At 38.8% G+C, this 17,066-nt stretch overlaps 1 protein-coding gene across 8 annotated transcripts; it reads right to left on the bottom strand.

Annotated features, from left to right (window-relative positions):
* Window positions 1-143: 143 nt before the first annotated feature.
* arfip2b (ADP-ribosylation factor interacting protein 2b) lies at window positions 144-12,218 on the bottom strand. 8 transcript variants are annotated; one of them, XM_028421970.1, is made up of 10 exons: window positions 11,890-12,216; window positions 10,008-10,112; window positions 8,292-8,348; window positions 6,939-7,047; window positions 5,040-5,126; window positions 4,526-4,641; window positions 4,115-4,336; window positions 3,854-4,011; window positions 2,828-3,002; window positions 144-2,742 (listed from the first exon to the last, which is right to left on the bottom strand). In XM_028421970.1, exons 2-10 carry the CDS (start codon window positions 10,104-10,106, stop codon window positions 2,587-2,589), a joined length of 1,179 nt encoding a protein of 392 aa, XP_028277771.1. In that variant the 5' UTR covers window positions 10,107-10,112; window positions 11,890-12,216; the 3' UTR covers window positions 144-2,586. The 8 variants fall into 8 exon arrangements, with proteins under 8 accessions (XP_028277771.1, XP_028277773.1, XP_028277772.1 ...); XM_028421972.1 differs by lacking the exon at window positions 5,040-5,126 and adding an exon at window positions 6,566-6,622 and having other exon boundaries at window positions 2,587-2,742; window positions 11,890-12,217; XM_028421971.1 differs by having other exon boundaries at window positions 2,587-2,742; window positions 11,993-12,217.
* Between the last annotated feature and the right edge of the window lie 4,848 nt (window positions 12,219-17,066).

Genomic DNA, 17,066 nt, shown 5'->3' with positions numbered 1-17,066 from the left:
ATCACATCAATCCATAACATCATCATAAATACCTTATGTGCAATCATTCATACAGTACAGTACACCTGCTCAGCCTAGAAAACATTGATTGTACACAAATAAAGTATCTCATTTTTATAAATCTTGGTTCTCTCTTGGCAGCATTTTTTTAACTTGCAGAAGGTTTCACAACCATGGAATAACAACAATAACAACAACAACAACCACAACAAAAATCCTATTGCCATTCATTTTGGTGTTGGGGTTAGGAAGTTTTAGGTTTTGAAAACAGGAGTCACATTTTAATAATATTGCTTTGTAGTTGTCAAACAGAGCAGGAGCTGGCCGGTGAAACTGCAAATTTAATTTCACAAGTGAGGCTTATTGTGTGACTAAACACGCACAGACATAAAACTAAATAAAATAAAAATAACTCGCGGAGAACAATCCACACCAGTTTTAAAATGATTTTCAATCAATTTCTTCTCACACTTGTCCTTTATAGTGCAGCATTACAGTACATGTTCAACTCAACTTTTGGATTCTACTTCAGCTAGATTTAAACTTCAACTCAACAGATGAGAGCATGGCAGTATGCCAGTCCATGCAAGTCGGCAAGCAGAAGGCCAAGAGCAGAGCATCGGTGCAAGCACGCGTATCTGCACCTGTACTTTGGATCGTTGTCTGCCATGCAAATGCAGAAGAGAAGCTGGAGGACTGACTCATTAGCTGACGGAGATGTCCCCATGTACTATCCTGCCAATGCTCCCTGGTAATAGTCTTTTAATTGTCAACAACTGATGATTGTTTACAACTAAAACAATGTTTCTGTTAAATGTTATTAACCGTTAGTGTTATCATACCCCCAAACTAGTAAATGACACAATTTTATATCATAAATATTAAAGTGATTAATATTAGATGCCAACAGTAATGAAGAAAGGTAACCATAGACAAACATATTCTGCTTTAGGAGAACTGCAAGATATGATGGTAGATGTCAATGGTATGCCCTTACTAACATTAAAAAAAATACATAAAAGTAAAGACAAACATATTTCAATGCATCAAGTAAATAATATTGATTCCTTTTCATTAACAATTACATGATGAAGTAATATCTGACTGAAATGCTCATACATTCTTAAATAACTCATGTAAACACAGCAAGGGTCATTGTCCACATTTGTATTTGTTTGATGAAAAAAACTAACCAAATCAAAACTCACAGCGAATAAGTTAATATGCCCATTAATGCAAAAAAGTACAAATCAATAAAATAAAAAAAATCATTTTATGCATTTTTTAATTTCTGCATTCTCCTTTCAAATAAAGACTTCAGTAAAGAAAACTGAAAATTAAACAATGTAAATAGACAAATAAAATTTGCATCACATTATTAAAGTGATACGAACGACTATAATTTTTGTACATTTAAGGGCAAATTGACTTATTTCTTGAGTCATTTCTTCATCTTTTGATTTGGATATTTTCTCCTTACGGTAGATTTCTTTGGATATGTAAAACACAATTAGTTAATACCCAGGCCAGCATTACTTTGGGAAACTGTGGCAGTGTTCTATAAAAGATTGTTGCATAATTGAAGAGTTACAAGTCAAAAACTGAATTTTCAGGTTACAATTGAAATTAGTGGCATTTCTGAGGATTACAAATAAAGCAGAGTAGCTTGCAGTCCTACACACCAGCACATACTGCCCGAACAGTAAACTCTCCTTCATTCTGAAACACAGGATTTATCTGACTAGAAAATAAACAAGATGCCAAAAATCAAAAACTAAAACACAGCATTGTGTTTTTATAATCTACAAACAATCATGTATAATAACATTTATTCCAAAGATGAAACAGTACTGAATTTGAAATGTACATCGATTTCAAATGTCTACACATTCTGTTCCAGTGTACCACACAAACCCACCTCATATGTGGATCAGTCTCTGAACTCATCTTTCCTGCTGCAGGCCACATGTTTAATCATACATTGGCTCATACTGTATATAAGGAGGCACACTAGGAGAGTGATAAGTTTTGGAAATAGTGTTTAGATATGATTGAGTCATGTTTTAATGGTTTTACCATTGTTTTTCTTTTTTTCCATCAGTCTCTGTTACGAAGACAGTGAGGGATGGGTTTCAACTCAGAGCACTGGGAGCACTTGAGGAGTACAGTAATTGCCATAGCCATGACTAAGACAAACGTACACAGTAAAATAGTGTTGAGACAGGAAGGAGGTGAGGGAGTTACATCAAGTAGAAGACATGGAAAGGAGACGTGAACCGTTCCTCTGGGAACAAAGCACGAAGAAACTGAAAATAAAAAGAAAAAAAAAGAAAAAACAAGTTGGGTAAAGAGGCACTAAAAGCCCCCTGTCTGTTCATGAAATTGGCCACGTTGTTTCTTGCTGCATTCATCAACAAAACCCTGCAAATCATCAATTCAGCCATCTCATCTGTCCAAACAGACATCCATATCTTCATCCATACAATTATCTCTGTGCGTTTCCCTCTGCAGTGGTCCTTCTGTAAGTTGGGGGTTTCAACTGGTAACAGGTGTAGGTGGCTGAGAAGGAGGCCCCAGCACGGCCTCTCATTGCTCTTCTAACCAGGAGGGCTTGTCGGCCCCTGGGGGCTTCAACTTTATGTTGAACTGCTTCAGTGTTTGCTCCAGCTGCTGCTGGTTGCCAGCAAAGTATGCAGAGATGGCATTATGGAAGAGGAGGAGCTGCTTGTGCATCACCTTCACCTAAGAGACAGACACAGGAGGAGTTTGGTTTGCACACATGAAAGAGCACGCAACAAGGAAATAACATTTATTCAAACAAACTGACCTTATTCTCCTCCAGAAACTTGAGTTTAATGGTAACGTCTGAGCGGAGACGTTCATATTTTTCCTTGTGGACTTGATACTGTTGTTGAGCAGCATCTATACGGGCCATGGTTACAGCGTCCCTTGGACCCATACTCAGTTCCTCGAGGTCTGCCCGGTAAGCATCAAACTCCAATCTAAACACACAAAATGAGGAAGATAAATCAAAGATTCAGACAGGTTTATTTTTCTTATGTCATAATAAAACATCAGAATAGAAGCATTCAATAATTTGGCATGTTTCTGGGGATGGAAGCAAAGGCAGTGTGTGTGTGGACTGAACCAGCCTGGAAGGAACACAGCACACCAACACTGCCTAAGGGTCTGGCTGGTTATGGTCACTTCACACTAATTCTGTGCTGTCTAACCATGAGAGTGCTGAACCGTTGTAGCTGTGGTCTCAGAATACCACAAGAAACTGCTGAAACACTCACACTTTCCATCCAACACCTGAAAGGTGATTGTAGGATGAGGTTTTACACATTATACTACTGCCGCACATGCAGCTCAGCCTAAACCCCAACTGCCTCTTCCTTGCATTAATAAATATAATTCTTAGTGTATCCATTCGAGAGGATTAATGATTATGTAAGATGAATTTTTAAACCTGCTGCACTTCCATCTTTTTGGCCACTTGGTGGCAACGGAAGCAATGTGGAGAAATCACACATCTTTCATTGCAGTAATATACTTCATTTAGTTTAGTGCTGGAATAATGTTTCCAATTCTGTCACCTAATGTCAGACCTAGAAGGGAATATCTGGCTTTTCAGCTGTTAAATGCACCTCTATATATTCACCAGCACTGAAAACAGCTGTCTGTTGCAGCTAAAGCAACACTGTGTCAGCAGTAAGAGTTAACAAGAACAATAAAGTGGTGACCTTAGGTAATAATTCTAATATTAATAATTAATATAGATTTTTTTCACATTTACATTTCATATATTTCCACTCTTTCATATGAGAAAAGAAATTATGCATATGCTCACCTTGCATTTTCATACATCTTGATGGTCATCAGGGTGTCTTCCATGGTCTTGTTGACTAATGTGTTGATGCTGGACACAAAGAAGTTAATGGCACCAAGTAAAGTCTCTCCGTTCTTGCACAGCAACTTCTGAGTCTCTGCATTGTAGCCAAACTCATCCTGTAAAAAAAACAGCTTTTAACTCACACATACAAATCTTTGCAGTAATGTTTGTTTCTATCAGGCAGCAGTCACATGGCTTGAATTCATTCTGAGGATTTACCCGTAGCTCTGGCGATTTCTGACTGAGGTCTGCGAATGTGTCCCCCAGGGCGTGCTGTGTTTGCACCATATTGTAGAAATGGTTGGTCAGTGCTCGGGCCAATCGCAGCACATTCTGATATTTCCTTTTTGTGTCTCTCAGCACTTCAATTTGAGCCTCAAGCTCCAGGTCCACAGTCCGTGAACCCCGTCCGAAACGCTCTGAGATCATTTGCTTTGTGCACTGAAAGAATAAAAGCAGCATGCAGGGACATCATTAAAATGCATCTGTATCATACTTCATGATGATAAGAGTATGGCTAGGAACAGCAAAAACTGGACTGTACACACACCATAATAGTCGCTCTGTATCATAAGGCCTTTATCTATTCACAGCTTTCCTCATCTGTCAACATTACAAAACCTTTGGTACCTTGTAAGTGTTCATTCCCCATTTTTTCACACTTTCAATTTTTTCCACAGCCACACCACGCGTCGCATCATCTGCAGACATTGAAGAGCTGCTGCTGCTGTGGTGCATGTTGGAACCTGAAATATGTAAGAAGAACATAAGCAAATAACAAACATGACTAACAGTTTCAACCAGAACATGATTAACCCCAACTAAGACTAGACCAAACAGGGATCCTACTAAAAATGTTTTACACTTCATGAGATAAAGCTGATGATTTCTGTTATCCTCTAAGCCAAGGACCAAGCTTTAAACCACTCTGCAACATGCATAGGAGACAAAGTTAAAGAATAAAGAGGGAAATGCACAGAATTAAACTGTGAGAAAGAAAGAGAAAGAACATCTTTATTGTTGTGGCCACCAAATTCTTTCACAAAGCTGGAACCCAATGAAAATAGTGGCTTATTTTCAGCAGTAAAATGTGAAATAATCAGTGTAGGGTCCATCCATTTCACCTTTTTCCCCTCCCCTGTACCTTGGTGTTCATGTGATTGGCTTGTTATGTGGCAGATGGCAGAACTGCTTGTGGGAACACTACTTCGTCTGGCCTTCATACGCAGGTCTGTGACAGTGAATGGGTGTACAGGGGGGGGTGTGGATGAAGGAATGGTTTTGGATGAACATGAATTTTGGAAGGTTAAAAGACAGGGATGTAATATGTAATTTATTAATTTTAATGGGAATTTTCAGGATTTGGATTTAAAGTGATAGTTGGTAACAGTGGATTATTAAATGCCAAAAAATGGAATGGTAGGAGGGAGACACAGGGAAAGACAGAAAAATAAGATGACAAGAGGAAAAAGGAACATAAGGGGGCAGACGTGGGAGGGGGGGTATTGTGAAAAGATGGTGGAGGATAAGGACAAGCGAGATGAAAAGACAACATTTAGTGCATGACAATCAGTGAACAATGCAGACAAATGAGCGAACATGATGATGAGGTCAGTCTGAACTGCAGCACTACTAAATAGTGAGGCAAAATAAAATGGAAAGGCTATTATTAAATTCAATTTTCTATAATGAGAGAAATTTTAAAAAATAAAATAATACAAATTTATGACAATCTTATTTTGCCATCACTTTTTTGAGAAACATGAAGAAAGTTTCCATTTGGCATCAGATTTTGCTTCAATCTGCTATTCTGTGAAAAAAGAAACATGGACCCAAGGATTAGCTTGCAGGAGAACCCCACCATAAAGGCAAAAAATAAATGTCGTGATAGAAAATAGCCACAATATGTACTAGAAAAAAAGAGCAGCAGGGAGCTGTCTCCACTGAAAGAGAAAATGTGATGAAAAGAGACAGAAGGCGGCTCCCAGCCAACCAAAAAAAAAAGACTGTATAGAGAGCATATTTTCAAAATGAGATGTCCATCATGCGAGTTATCAAAAGCAGGATAAAATCTAGATCAGATTATGTTTCTTGTAGTCCCCAGAGTTCTTTTTTTGCTGAGCATTATCTATGTGCAGACAATGTGCAGATATTCTAGGCTTTGTCCAAACCTGTATAAAACACATTTTTCCTGTGGGTTTTGGAATGTCATTCAGACATAAAGGCCGTTTTAGTTCACTAACAAAAACAAATTTTGCAGAATATTTCCACTTCCACTATGCTGAGGAACTGAGACTCAAGAATGCACTTCACTGTATAACCACCCACATAACCCACCAAGGCTGTGTGTAGCTCAGTTTGTAGAGCAGGATATAATTCACAAGGCTGGAAGTTGGACTGATTTGCTGACTGACTTCCACATTAACATATGTGAATGGCAAGAAGTTGTAAGGAACTTTGTAGAAATGGTAACATTAAAAGAGATACTTAAATGTTGAACATTAACCATCTGTCCTAAAACACCTTTCTTCTAACTGGCCAACATGTCTTTGGGGTTTGGTTTACAGAACACCTAGGTTTGGCTCAAATCATCCCCCATCCCACAAAAATATTTGTATCACATTTTGGAAACAGGCTCTCTATTATTAATAGCAATTAGGTCTAAGCCACCTAATCCTGTAACTGGGATCCTTTTGTTAAACTCAGGATTGTATCGCACTGCAGGGCCTAAGAGAGTGTGGGACAAAGATGCAGGTACATTAGCGTCAAATAAGAGTTTGAAAAGGAACACTGTAATATAATATGTTTTATTATAAAACAGCAAAATATTAAATTCTACTGTACAGGCCTGCATTTCGTTTTGTGATTACATATGGTTTTTAAGTAGGTTATGGTTGTTTTTAAGGGATTTTCAGAGTCCTGCAAGAATGATATCACAAGTAGGCTGACAGGAGGCCTTGCGTCAAAAACATAATAGACAATCAACTAAAGATTTAAAGAAACTAGAAATAAGTGAGAAGGGTAACGAGAGTTTGGACTCTACCTTTGATTGAACTGGTAGGGATAATGCCCTCTGCTGTACCTCCATAGCCCCCAGATACAATGCTAGTCTCATTGAGATTGGGACCCGACACCATCACCTGCTGTAGGTCCTGCAAAGTTGGGTAAAGGAGAAACACAAAATATAATAGCAAAGGAGAGGGGGTTTGTGGGGTTTTCAGTGGGTTGGGGTAGGGATGTAAAGATTAAGAAACCTTTATTAGTCCCACAATGGGGAAATTGTGAATTGTGGGGAATAAAGACAGAAGATTATGATTTGAGTGTTAAATCCAGTCACTATACAGTGTAGGTTTAAAGTGAATTCAGCTATTCTCCAGCCATGATGCAGTTGAGTAAACAGGAGGACATCTATACACAGTTGTGATAGATTATAAACTGTGTAGATTCTATGCAGCAGGAAATGCTCAAGTAAAGATTTGTCCATGTGTTTTCTTTACACAAATATTTGTCCATCATCCTAGTAAAGGAAAATATGAAAGACTAAAATAAAAGCAAATCAAGACATGGGATTTCTCAGCAAAAATACCCTATTAACTATGGGTCAAGACTGCAACGATGCTTCAAATTGACTGATTAATTTAGTAGTGATTTATAGCCACTAACTAAAACATGTGATTGTCACGCCACAGTTGGGATACAGTGGTTACCTCAAAGGGAGCACTACCGTTTACTCAGTAAAGAGTGTTTGTCTGGCAGTCATGTTTACATGAGGGCCACAGTGAGATGCCATGGATCAAAGTGTGCCACTTCATGTCTAACACAAACCTTGAATCTGTGATAAGGAAACTACAGAAGCATGTTCTGGAAGGGGAAGTAGCCATTTCCTGTTTATGTTTCACAAACAGAAACATATGTTTGTATTGCATGTAGGGTCATAGTAAAGATTGTGTTGTACAAACATACCTACATTTCAATAACATCAAAAAACAAAGCAATTCACTTTAACAAGACAGCAATAGTATGACATGATTATTAGTATGACACCATGTGATCTAGTTTGCCAACCAACACCCACTAACAGATTAAGGGATCACACAGCACCAAAGTGCACACACACTAGATGACTTGTAATGTTGTTAGCTGTTATCTATTTGTTAAGACATAATGAGGGATATTCTTTAAATCATGTCACGTTCAACAGAGTTTCTAGCTACAGTTAGTGGGATTAAGGTTAATGCAAGCTGCACAGTGGTTTGCCCATAAAAATAAAATATGACGTGTAGTGAATCAAATCAACACAGAGATGCGTGGCAATTTAATGCCCTTGAAAGTCAAACCACTGAGCAGTACTATAACACTAACAACAAACAAGCAAATGCACAAATGGCCTGCTCACCCTGGTGCCTCTGGTGCTCCCTACCTTCTCATCTAAACTCCACTGCAGCTTTGCAGCCTGCACAAAGATGGAGGAGGAGGGAAGGACAAACACAACAACAACAACAACATAAAAGGATAAAACAAAAAAGGGAAAGGAGACAAATAGAAAAATCCATGACTCAAATCATGAAACAAGAAAGAACGGTTTAAACGAAATCCCAGACAAATCATTGTGAATGCACACAGACAGCAGTGATGAAGGATGGTGAGCAGTGATGACTGATATCACAGCAGGTTGGGTTTGTCATTCAGCTTGTTTATTTCAAAATTTCAAGCACATGATTGGGTTCACTTGGAGAATCTAATCACCAAAGCTTTGCCATAATATTATTCCATCACTGTCTGAAAATAATGATTATAATACACATAACACTGCAAAAATTAATATGTTTTTCATAAGACAGACGTTAAACTGACATGAATAATAAAAGACAAAAACAACAAGGAACAGTGTACACATATATCCATATTGGAGTGCCCAACTATGTACCACAATGTGACTGACTGAACAGAATTATCTCTATAGGCAATTGATTAGAGTTCAGGTCAGAAATAACTATTTCTGTATTCTCTGTTATCATTTTTGACATTTAACATTTTACAAAGATCAATACTTTACCTGCACACATGCTAGTGTAACAGAAAGCATGAAGAAAATGATAGCAAGTCATAGTATAGCTTGAGATTTATAGGACTGACTACTGATAAAAATTTGTATTTTAAAATATATTTCTTTACAAATTAAATTATCTCAGTAAATCAGCATCTTTAAAAGGCTGTTGTCTAGACACCAGTGAGCCTCTGTGATCTGATTATTTTGCTAGAAACCTCCTGGCAGTCAATCCCCTCTCTGTCAAGCTGCCAGTCACCAGTCCCTGCTCTGCTACGAGGAGGCAGACTTCTGCTCTTTCTTAACCTGCCAATCTTCATCTCTAAGTGCATGAGCAATGCAGGCTGTCACAGCTTTAAACCAAGTGCAGCACAGCAGATACCAATCTGATTTCAGAGGGCTTTCACCCAAGGACAAAGCACCGCCAGTTTCAGATTAATTGCAGAGTTGCTATGACAACTGGTTAATATCCAGAACTAAACAGTGCCGCGGAACACTTCTGATAAATACACACATTAGACAGAGATAGTCACACCAAATGGTTGAATACTCTCCTCACCATAGCAAGCTTTCTGAGCGCAAAGGGTATTCCTTAACTACTTAAGCAAAGCATACACACTTTGGTGAGCAAATAACACAAGTAACTGCCTGTGCTCCCTCCAGGATCTTCACTCTGTTTGTCCAACAAGGTGTGCCTTGAAGTGCAGGAATAAAGAATAGCCTGTTTAACTTACTCCAATGTCATCTTACACTAACTAAATCTAGGACAATGACACAGTCGAAATGTTCAACCCATGCACTCGAGTCCAAATGAAGCTGAGGAAAGCAAGATCTATTATTGATGTTAATCTAATACATCAGAGATGTGCCTGCAACCTTGTACATAGGTCCACAGGAGGTGTTACCAGGAACAACTGGTTCCCAAGGAGACTTCTACACTTGATTTCCCAGTGGGAAAGCTTTCCATAGTGAAGCTTGGGATTGCCAACAGGTTGCACATTTGTCTCCTTGAGTAACAGTTATACAAGGTGGTCTGAAAAATCTAACACAGTGACTGTGACCCACCTGTTCAAGGCTGTCATCTTCTGGTAGTGTCCCAGTGTCACCATTACTGTTGATCGGAATCTCCATCGTGGCAGCTTTACTCATAATGCTGTCCGTCATATTGCACTGCGTCCAAGAAAGGAAAAAAAATAGAGAGACAGGGGTAAAGTGGAGGAACTGCGGGAAAAAAAACAGAGATGGAAAAACATTGAGGCCTAAATGCTGCTTTGAAGGGGACAGAAGAATAGGCTTAGTCCAAACACCCAAATCATTAAGCAGATGGGAATATAATTACCACAAACAAGTGCGGAGGTGGTTTTCAAAGAGCAAGGCTACCTATCTACTGAGCCGCTCAGGATAACAACAACAACACATCTATGAAAGCCCCCTTATACACACACACACGCACAGTTGCCACCACTCCATTGAGCCGTCTCGCTTAAATGTCCACTCCAGTCTAAAGCTCAAATACACAACTGTTTATTAACAGCGTCCGCTTCCTTAGAAACACAGGAGGAGACATCAACATTATGTATGTATGGCTAATTAATTTAGCCTGCCACACACTGCATATTCAAGTACAACCACATAGCCACAATTAGATTTGTAAAAAGATGCTTGACAAGCAGTAACATTGCAACTATTTTTGGTTTGCATAAAACTAATGAATTCACTCCTACAGACACTAATGAGGAGTGTGCTGTGTGTGTGTGTGCACACAAATGGCAAAGCTTTAGATGATGGTGCAAAAGTAAGGCTTCAAAAAGTCGTACATGCCTAGATTAGAATAGTCAGGGTGTCAGACAGATTAACAACAACTAACCTACAGCCAGTGCAGCATCTCTGTGAAAAAAGGTGATTGATTATGTGTGTGTGGCTTTTTATTCTTCAAGCCAAGCCTCGTATGCTGAAATGCCGCGTTTGGTAGTTTAGTTACTTCTAGTGTGAAATCAGGTTTCGCAGGTTCACTTGCTGGCACCAACATTATGTTATTTGAAGCCAGGTAGGAGTCCTGCGCATTTATATTTGCTCTGACCTCACCTAAGTAGGCCCCCTCTTTATAGATGTATCTTTAGTCATGCTCAGTGCATTTCCTCCTGAGCCAAGACTTGTCTTTGTTGACTCTCTCATTGCACGTCTCCTGGCCAATAGGACTCAACACAAATGTAACTGTTTTTTTATATATATATATATATATATATATATATATATATATATATATATATATATATATATATAGTTTTAATCTAATCAGTAGCTTTATATAGAATACTCTGAACATTCAGAGAATACTCTGAATACTGCAGCTGAACTGCAAAACATTCAATGAAAGTATGGCCTGTTTTACATAAGTTGAAGTAGCCATTTGCATTAAATTCTAAAGGCCTTGTATTTAAATTCCCTATCTGCCAGTGGGCCCATATAATGTGTTAAGAAACTCTCTCTGATTTTGCACCATGCTCAATTAGGTGGGGCAGGTAATCTGTCACAAATATAAAGTAAACAGTGTGGACTAGGTTATTGGGTTATCACATCTCTGATACCATGGCTGGCACGACTGGGAGTCTGAACAGGTGCACCACCACAGGTGTAGCCTCCGGTCCTCTCACGCTAAACGCAGGTCTCCGTCCGACTAAACGGGACTTTGTTCGGATCGTTAAAATAACAACTAACAAGCGCTATAAAATGACAATATGCAATATGTGCCGTCTGTAATTCAGGCTGCAAATGAGTTTGCGTTCTCACGGAGGCCTGCCTCCACTTCACACATGCAGCTGTTACAGAGAAGCTACTTAAAACGTTACACAAAATCCTGAGTTTAACGTGCAAAGCTGACTGGTTAGTAACTGTTATCACAAACAGAGACAATACCTTGTCGTCTTTTTCAAACGCTATGACTTACGGTGTGCTCGGTCCCGTCGTGAAAAAACAGAGCTGTTCGGGATGCTAACGCACAAGCTAATAACAGGCTAACGACAGAGCATCCCAGTTCATGCGCGGCTTACGGGAGACTGCTGAGCCTTTTGCCAGTTCAGGAGGAAACTGCCTGTAGTAGGAAACAACACCGTGCTCTTGTTCAGAGATATTTCAGTGGCATCGCTGGCTGAAGTCTTCTTCAGAGTGCGGCACCGCTCTTCGTAAATAATCCTGTATGTTCTGTTTAATGAAGTCAGGAGGAGGAACGCTTTACGGAACTGACGACATGGTGGAATGCATTTTGCAGACGCGCTCGCTCCGGTACAAAGAACGTCTATTTACGCGAAGAGGATCAACTCGTTACACCTGACGCGATTCAGCAATGACGCTAAACTCCTTCACTAACCTGCTTTTTTTAAAAATATATTTTTATATTTATAGATCTATAATGCTGCAATACGTATCGCGTTTGAGATAACTCACACAACAGGAGTTTTTGAGCATATTTGCTTTTCACACTCAGAATTTCCTAGAATTATCAAACAGTGTGAGACTTCTTCATGTTTCCCCTCCTTGGCTACAACCTATCTTTAAGAACATCCTGCAGGTGGTGTGTGTGTGGATTTCTGCAATCGTTGAACATTAACTGAGATAAGTGCGTTCCTTTAATTGGGCCCCAGGAAATGTGAGGATTTTGAGAATGGACTGAGAATACAAAGGTCACCAGCAAATTCCTTAAATCTAGGATATCATGGCCCCCTATTACTGAAACAGTAAATCCAGTCAGATCATATGACCTGTAGCCTGCATGGACATTTTCAGACCCACACACTGATCAGCAAGTATTATCTCTGGTGGAGTAATAGACCACATCATTCTGCATCGTATTAGTAATATAGATCTGCAACACTAGAAAGGATACTCAGGAGAGCTATAAAAAACAGAATGCCTGTGTACGGAAACAAAGATGCTTAATTCCACCCTAAACCCCCAGCCTATCATTAACATACAGTGATACAGTAAAAAACAAGGAGACAGCCAGTATTGTGGGTGTAAACAAATAAAATACCTCGCCCTCACTGCCTAACATACAGTATGAGTTTCACATTACACTGTTGTTTACACTGTGGTTCCCTTTCATGTTGTTACTTGTAACTTCCAAACCGCAGACGATTTTACAAGAATACAGCACAGCTACAACACTGCCCTCTGTGGGTATGTTTTAATATGTGGTTTCCAAAGGAAGGAAAACTCTGCTGGGCCAACCCTGGTTTGTGTTTTTCTATTCAGGATACTCACTTCCATGATGATTGCTTTATTTTATTTTATTTTATTTTATTTTAGATGAAAAAATAATAATTATTATGTAGTATTTTTCATTATTTCCACCAGGGGGCGTGTTTCCTCAAACAATTTCAGCAAATTTTTTTTGTATGAAAGACGACCAGCCCAAAAAATGGAAATGCTTCACAATATAATAATAGTTCTTCAGTGTATTATTCAGCTTCTCTGTGTTATTACACTTATATTTATACAGCCAGAAATGTATATAGGGTTTATATAGTTTACTCAAGACCTCACTGTGTACCATATAGAGAAGCTCAACAGACTCCCCAAACAGAGTAGAGAGAAAAACGATGAGCATACAGTCAACTGTAAAGACAGGTTTTCCACTAAATGCAGATCAGAAACATGATGCTCAGCTGCAGAAACAAAAACAAGACAGAGAGAGAACAACACAAACTAAAGGAGCAGAATCTATACATCTGTAGGGAGAGTGAAGGAGAGATGTGCTCATTGCATCATGGGAAATCCCCCACTACAGCCAGCACATACAGCAATAAGGGTTCACCCTGTCAGTATAAGCTTCTTCAAACATTGCAATATTATAGTGTTAAGATAACACTCTCTAATCTAGACTGGGAGCTTTTTCCAAAGCTAAAGGCTTAGCAAGAAACAAATGTAAAGCAGCACAATGAGAGTGTGATACTATGTGGCTCTCTCAGAGCCTCATGTTTAAGGAGAATATTGTAAAAGTCTGGTTAATAGAGAAGCCAATGTGGCAGAAATATGTCATGTCAGTACTTTCACAGTACTTTTTTTTTAGTTTGAAGAACTGCAGGCTTTTTAAATACATGCTGATGAAAGTTATTACCCTACATGAGACATGCAAAGACCAGGTTTTATATATATATATATATATATATGCATGTAGGCAATGAATGGATGAGCTATTACAGTGAGGAGCTCCTGCAGTCATTCAGAGTCTGAGGGAGGAGCTGGGAAATAACAGCGAGGGAAAGACTGAGCATTTTTATTAATGAATAGATGGGGAGTTGAAACAAGAATGGAGCCAAAAGAAACTCCTGTGGGTTTTTTTCTGGAAGGGGGTGTGAAATGTCATATGGGAACATTTTACTAATGTAAGTGTGCCTTAGTCCAGTATGAGTTTTCCAGCTGTCTGTGTTTTTATATTATTTTTGTAGTGCCAGTCTGGGCCACTACCTGTTCCAACGGGCATGTTTTGTGCAGTTTTTTTTCATTTTCTTAAAAGAACTTAAGGACAACCTAAATGTTTTACAGCCTGTGGATATGTTAACGTTATAATCACGCACACCATAATGAGGCACAGCTGCTGCTGCTGCTGCTACTGAAATGCATGTGTACAGTGCTGTCCACCCAGATTATAGCCTACAGCCGTCACATTCCCTTTCCAGACTGGCCTGTTACCATCAGTTTCTTCTAATTATGATCATCATTCACTTTTATTGTGCAGTCAATCTTGATTTATTGGAATGAGGAGATTCATTTGGCTCTTATAGTTGTGCAATTAAGTCCCATATCTTTTACACAACAGATAGGGGATGACAACATTAAAAGGGAAGTATGAAAAACATACATATTTGTCCTGTAGTACAGGGTCACAGGGACATAATATAGCCATATGAATAGCATGCTCCTTCTTTAGCACATGGGAATGTACATCAATATCCAAATATACTGGAAACTTACCTTAGAATATCAACACTTGAATGCATTAGGACTAGCGTGAGTGTACAGTGTTAGTAAAGAGTGAGTGTGTGTGTGAGATCACTCATTGCTCATCTGCTGTTCTGGAAAATGCAGAGTTAGCATCATGAAACATTGAGGAGGTAACTTTGTTTTTCTTTTAAATGTCAGTGAGAAGAAGAAAGTGATGGAGAAGGTTTTTGATCTCTGGGTTAGTCAGCAGCCGCATGAAGCCAGACCTTGTTTTGTGAGGGACTATTTACTGTAACCAGAGCACATTATTCCTTAGTCAGCCATTATTGTGCAGACTCACCTGTTGACTCATAAAGATATAGGAAATGTCTCATGCAGTTTTTTTTTTCTCCTCCACAAACATTAGACCCAGCAAAGTAGAACTTCGTATTATTGTAAGTATATAACAAATGCAGACAATACTTATTTTATATTATGATTTTATTTGTATTCATTTACAATACAAACAATATTAAATAAAAGCCTTTGGTACATTCCATACTTGATATGTCCTCATGGTGGCACCAAATCCCAACTGTAACACAAAGTTTGAACCAAAAGCCAGTGGACAAACTAAGTCTAATAAAGAAATATAAAAATATTAAATTGCAAGTACATTTTCTGCTTAAGGAAAGAACTGGCAGCAGTAAAAGAACAGATATGGTCCCTGTGGCTATATTATAACATATAAATTATTAGTAGTGAAGCCTGTAAGCCAAAAACCACTGTTGTAGCTGCTGAAGGTGGAGCTCATTTGCATTTTTATACAGTTTATTTGAAGAAAAGAATAGATCTGAGATGTTTTTAAATCTGTCTCATCAGTGGGTGACACTGTTATATGTTTTTACTTCCCCCCTGATCTTTGGTTTTTAATGATAGAAGATAAAAGGAAAAATCACTTTTTGGTTGAAAATCTTAAATTGTGACCCCAGCTGCTTTTTATTAGAAACCAAAAAAAGGCTTCATGGGTTTAATATTTAACAATCTGTTGCATTTTTAAAGCTCATTTCAAGAAAAAACACCTTTGAGTAGAAGCATTTTTTTTCCGATACAGGGAGAAGCAGATATCAAAGCCAGTGTGTCCTCTCATCATCAAAGAAGCAACTCTGCCCAAAAGCTTTTTTAATTTGTAGTTAATATGATCTGTAAAGAAAAAAAACGAGGCAGCATGATTCAGAGTAGAGCAGCATTCTATGATCATCCATTTACAGGGAGACTACAAACCCTTCAGAGCCACTTGAAATCATCTGCCGTCCTCAGCTTATTGTAAACAGGACACTTAATGAAGCCGTCTCCACCAAGCCCTGAACAAACGATGTATATTCTCTACCAGACCAAACCAGCATTGATTGCATTTGTTCACCAGCTAATCAGACATGCTGCTAATACACTGATGCTCTCTTTGAGATGTTTACGTTGTGCAGAGACACCCCACCCTCTCTTCAAATAAAGAGTGTTTGACTTCACGGCAGTTGTAGACCAACACTAAAGCTGTGTGTACCTCGCTATAGGATACTTGATTATACAAATTCCCCTGAAGCATCTCCAAACACACACTTCACCATATGTGCTTTAAAGTTATCAGTGTTTAAATATTTTGACTGACCACAAAACCAAATGCAGAGTGAAAAAAAAGTAACTTAAAAAAGTAATTTTCATCTGTTCTGCATCAGGAGAAACAAAAACACAGGCTTCTGCCCCGTGTGTCAGTGTGTGTGTGGGCAGCTACTGCAGCTGTGAGTGAACCATTCAGGAGGCACTATTGGTAAATATTACAGATCATTGCTATTCAAAGTTTTTCTTTTTCCTCGCAGGGTGCATATCTGTTGGGTTATGATATTAGCACAGGAGGTTTGAGAGCTCAGTCATGAAAAGCCTGTCCTTCCTGTTTCCTTTGACAGTTCACAGCTCTTATTCTCTTTTAAAAACATTTCCAGAAGAATCTGCGGATATCTGTAGTTTAATCCATGAAAAAAACGTTTAAGTTATTACCATCATTGCATCAGGGCTTTCATCCACACATCTGTGAGTCTTGGAGCATTCAGTCATGTCCCCTCCTCCACCTACACACTGAAACCTCTTCATCTTGAGGAAGCAGCAGTCTGAAGGTGGTAAACCAGCTGAGCATTGTGCATTTTGGAT

Source organism: Parambassis ranga, chromosome 14, assembly GCF_900634625.1.
Source record: "Parambassis ranga chromosome 14, fParRan2.1, whole genome shotgun sequence".
Taxonomy (NCBI): domain Eukaryota; kingdom Metazoa; phylum Chordata; class Actinopteri; family Ambassidae; genus Parambassis; species Parambassis ranga.
Note: the sequence above shows the minus strand (reverse complement) of the source record. Positions and strands in the feature narration are given on the sequence as shown.

Bases quoted from the DNA above. Each gene is read 5' to 3' on its own strand.
- arfip2b (XM_028421971.1), bottom strand. From the start codon at position 10,106: ATGACGGACAGCATTATGAGTAAAGCTGCCACGATGGAGATTCCGATC. The intron at 8,349-10,007 runs GTGGGTCACAGT...ATCTTTGTGCAG, and splicing joins AAGATGACAGCCTTGAACAG to GCTGCAAAGCTGCAGTGGAG. The intron at 4,012-4,114 runs GTAAATCCTCAG...TTTTTTTTACAG, and splicing joins AGAAATCGCCAGAGCTACGG to GATGAGTTTGGCTACAATGC.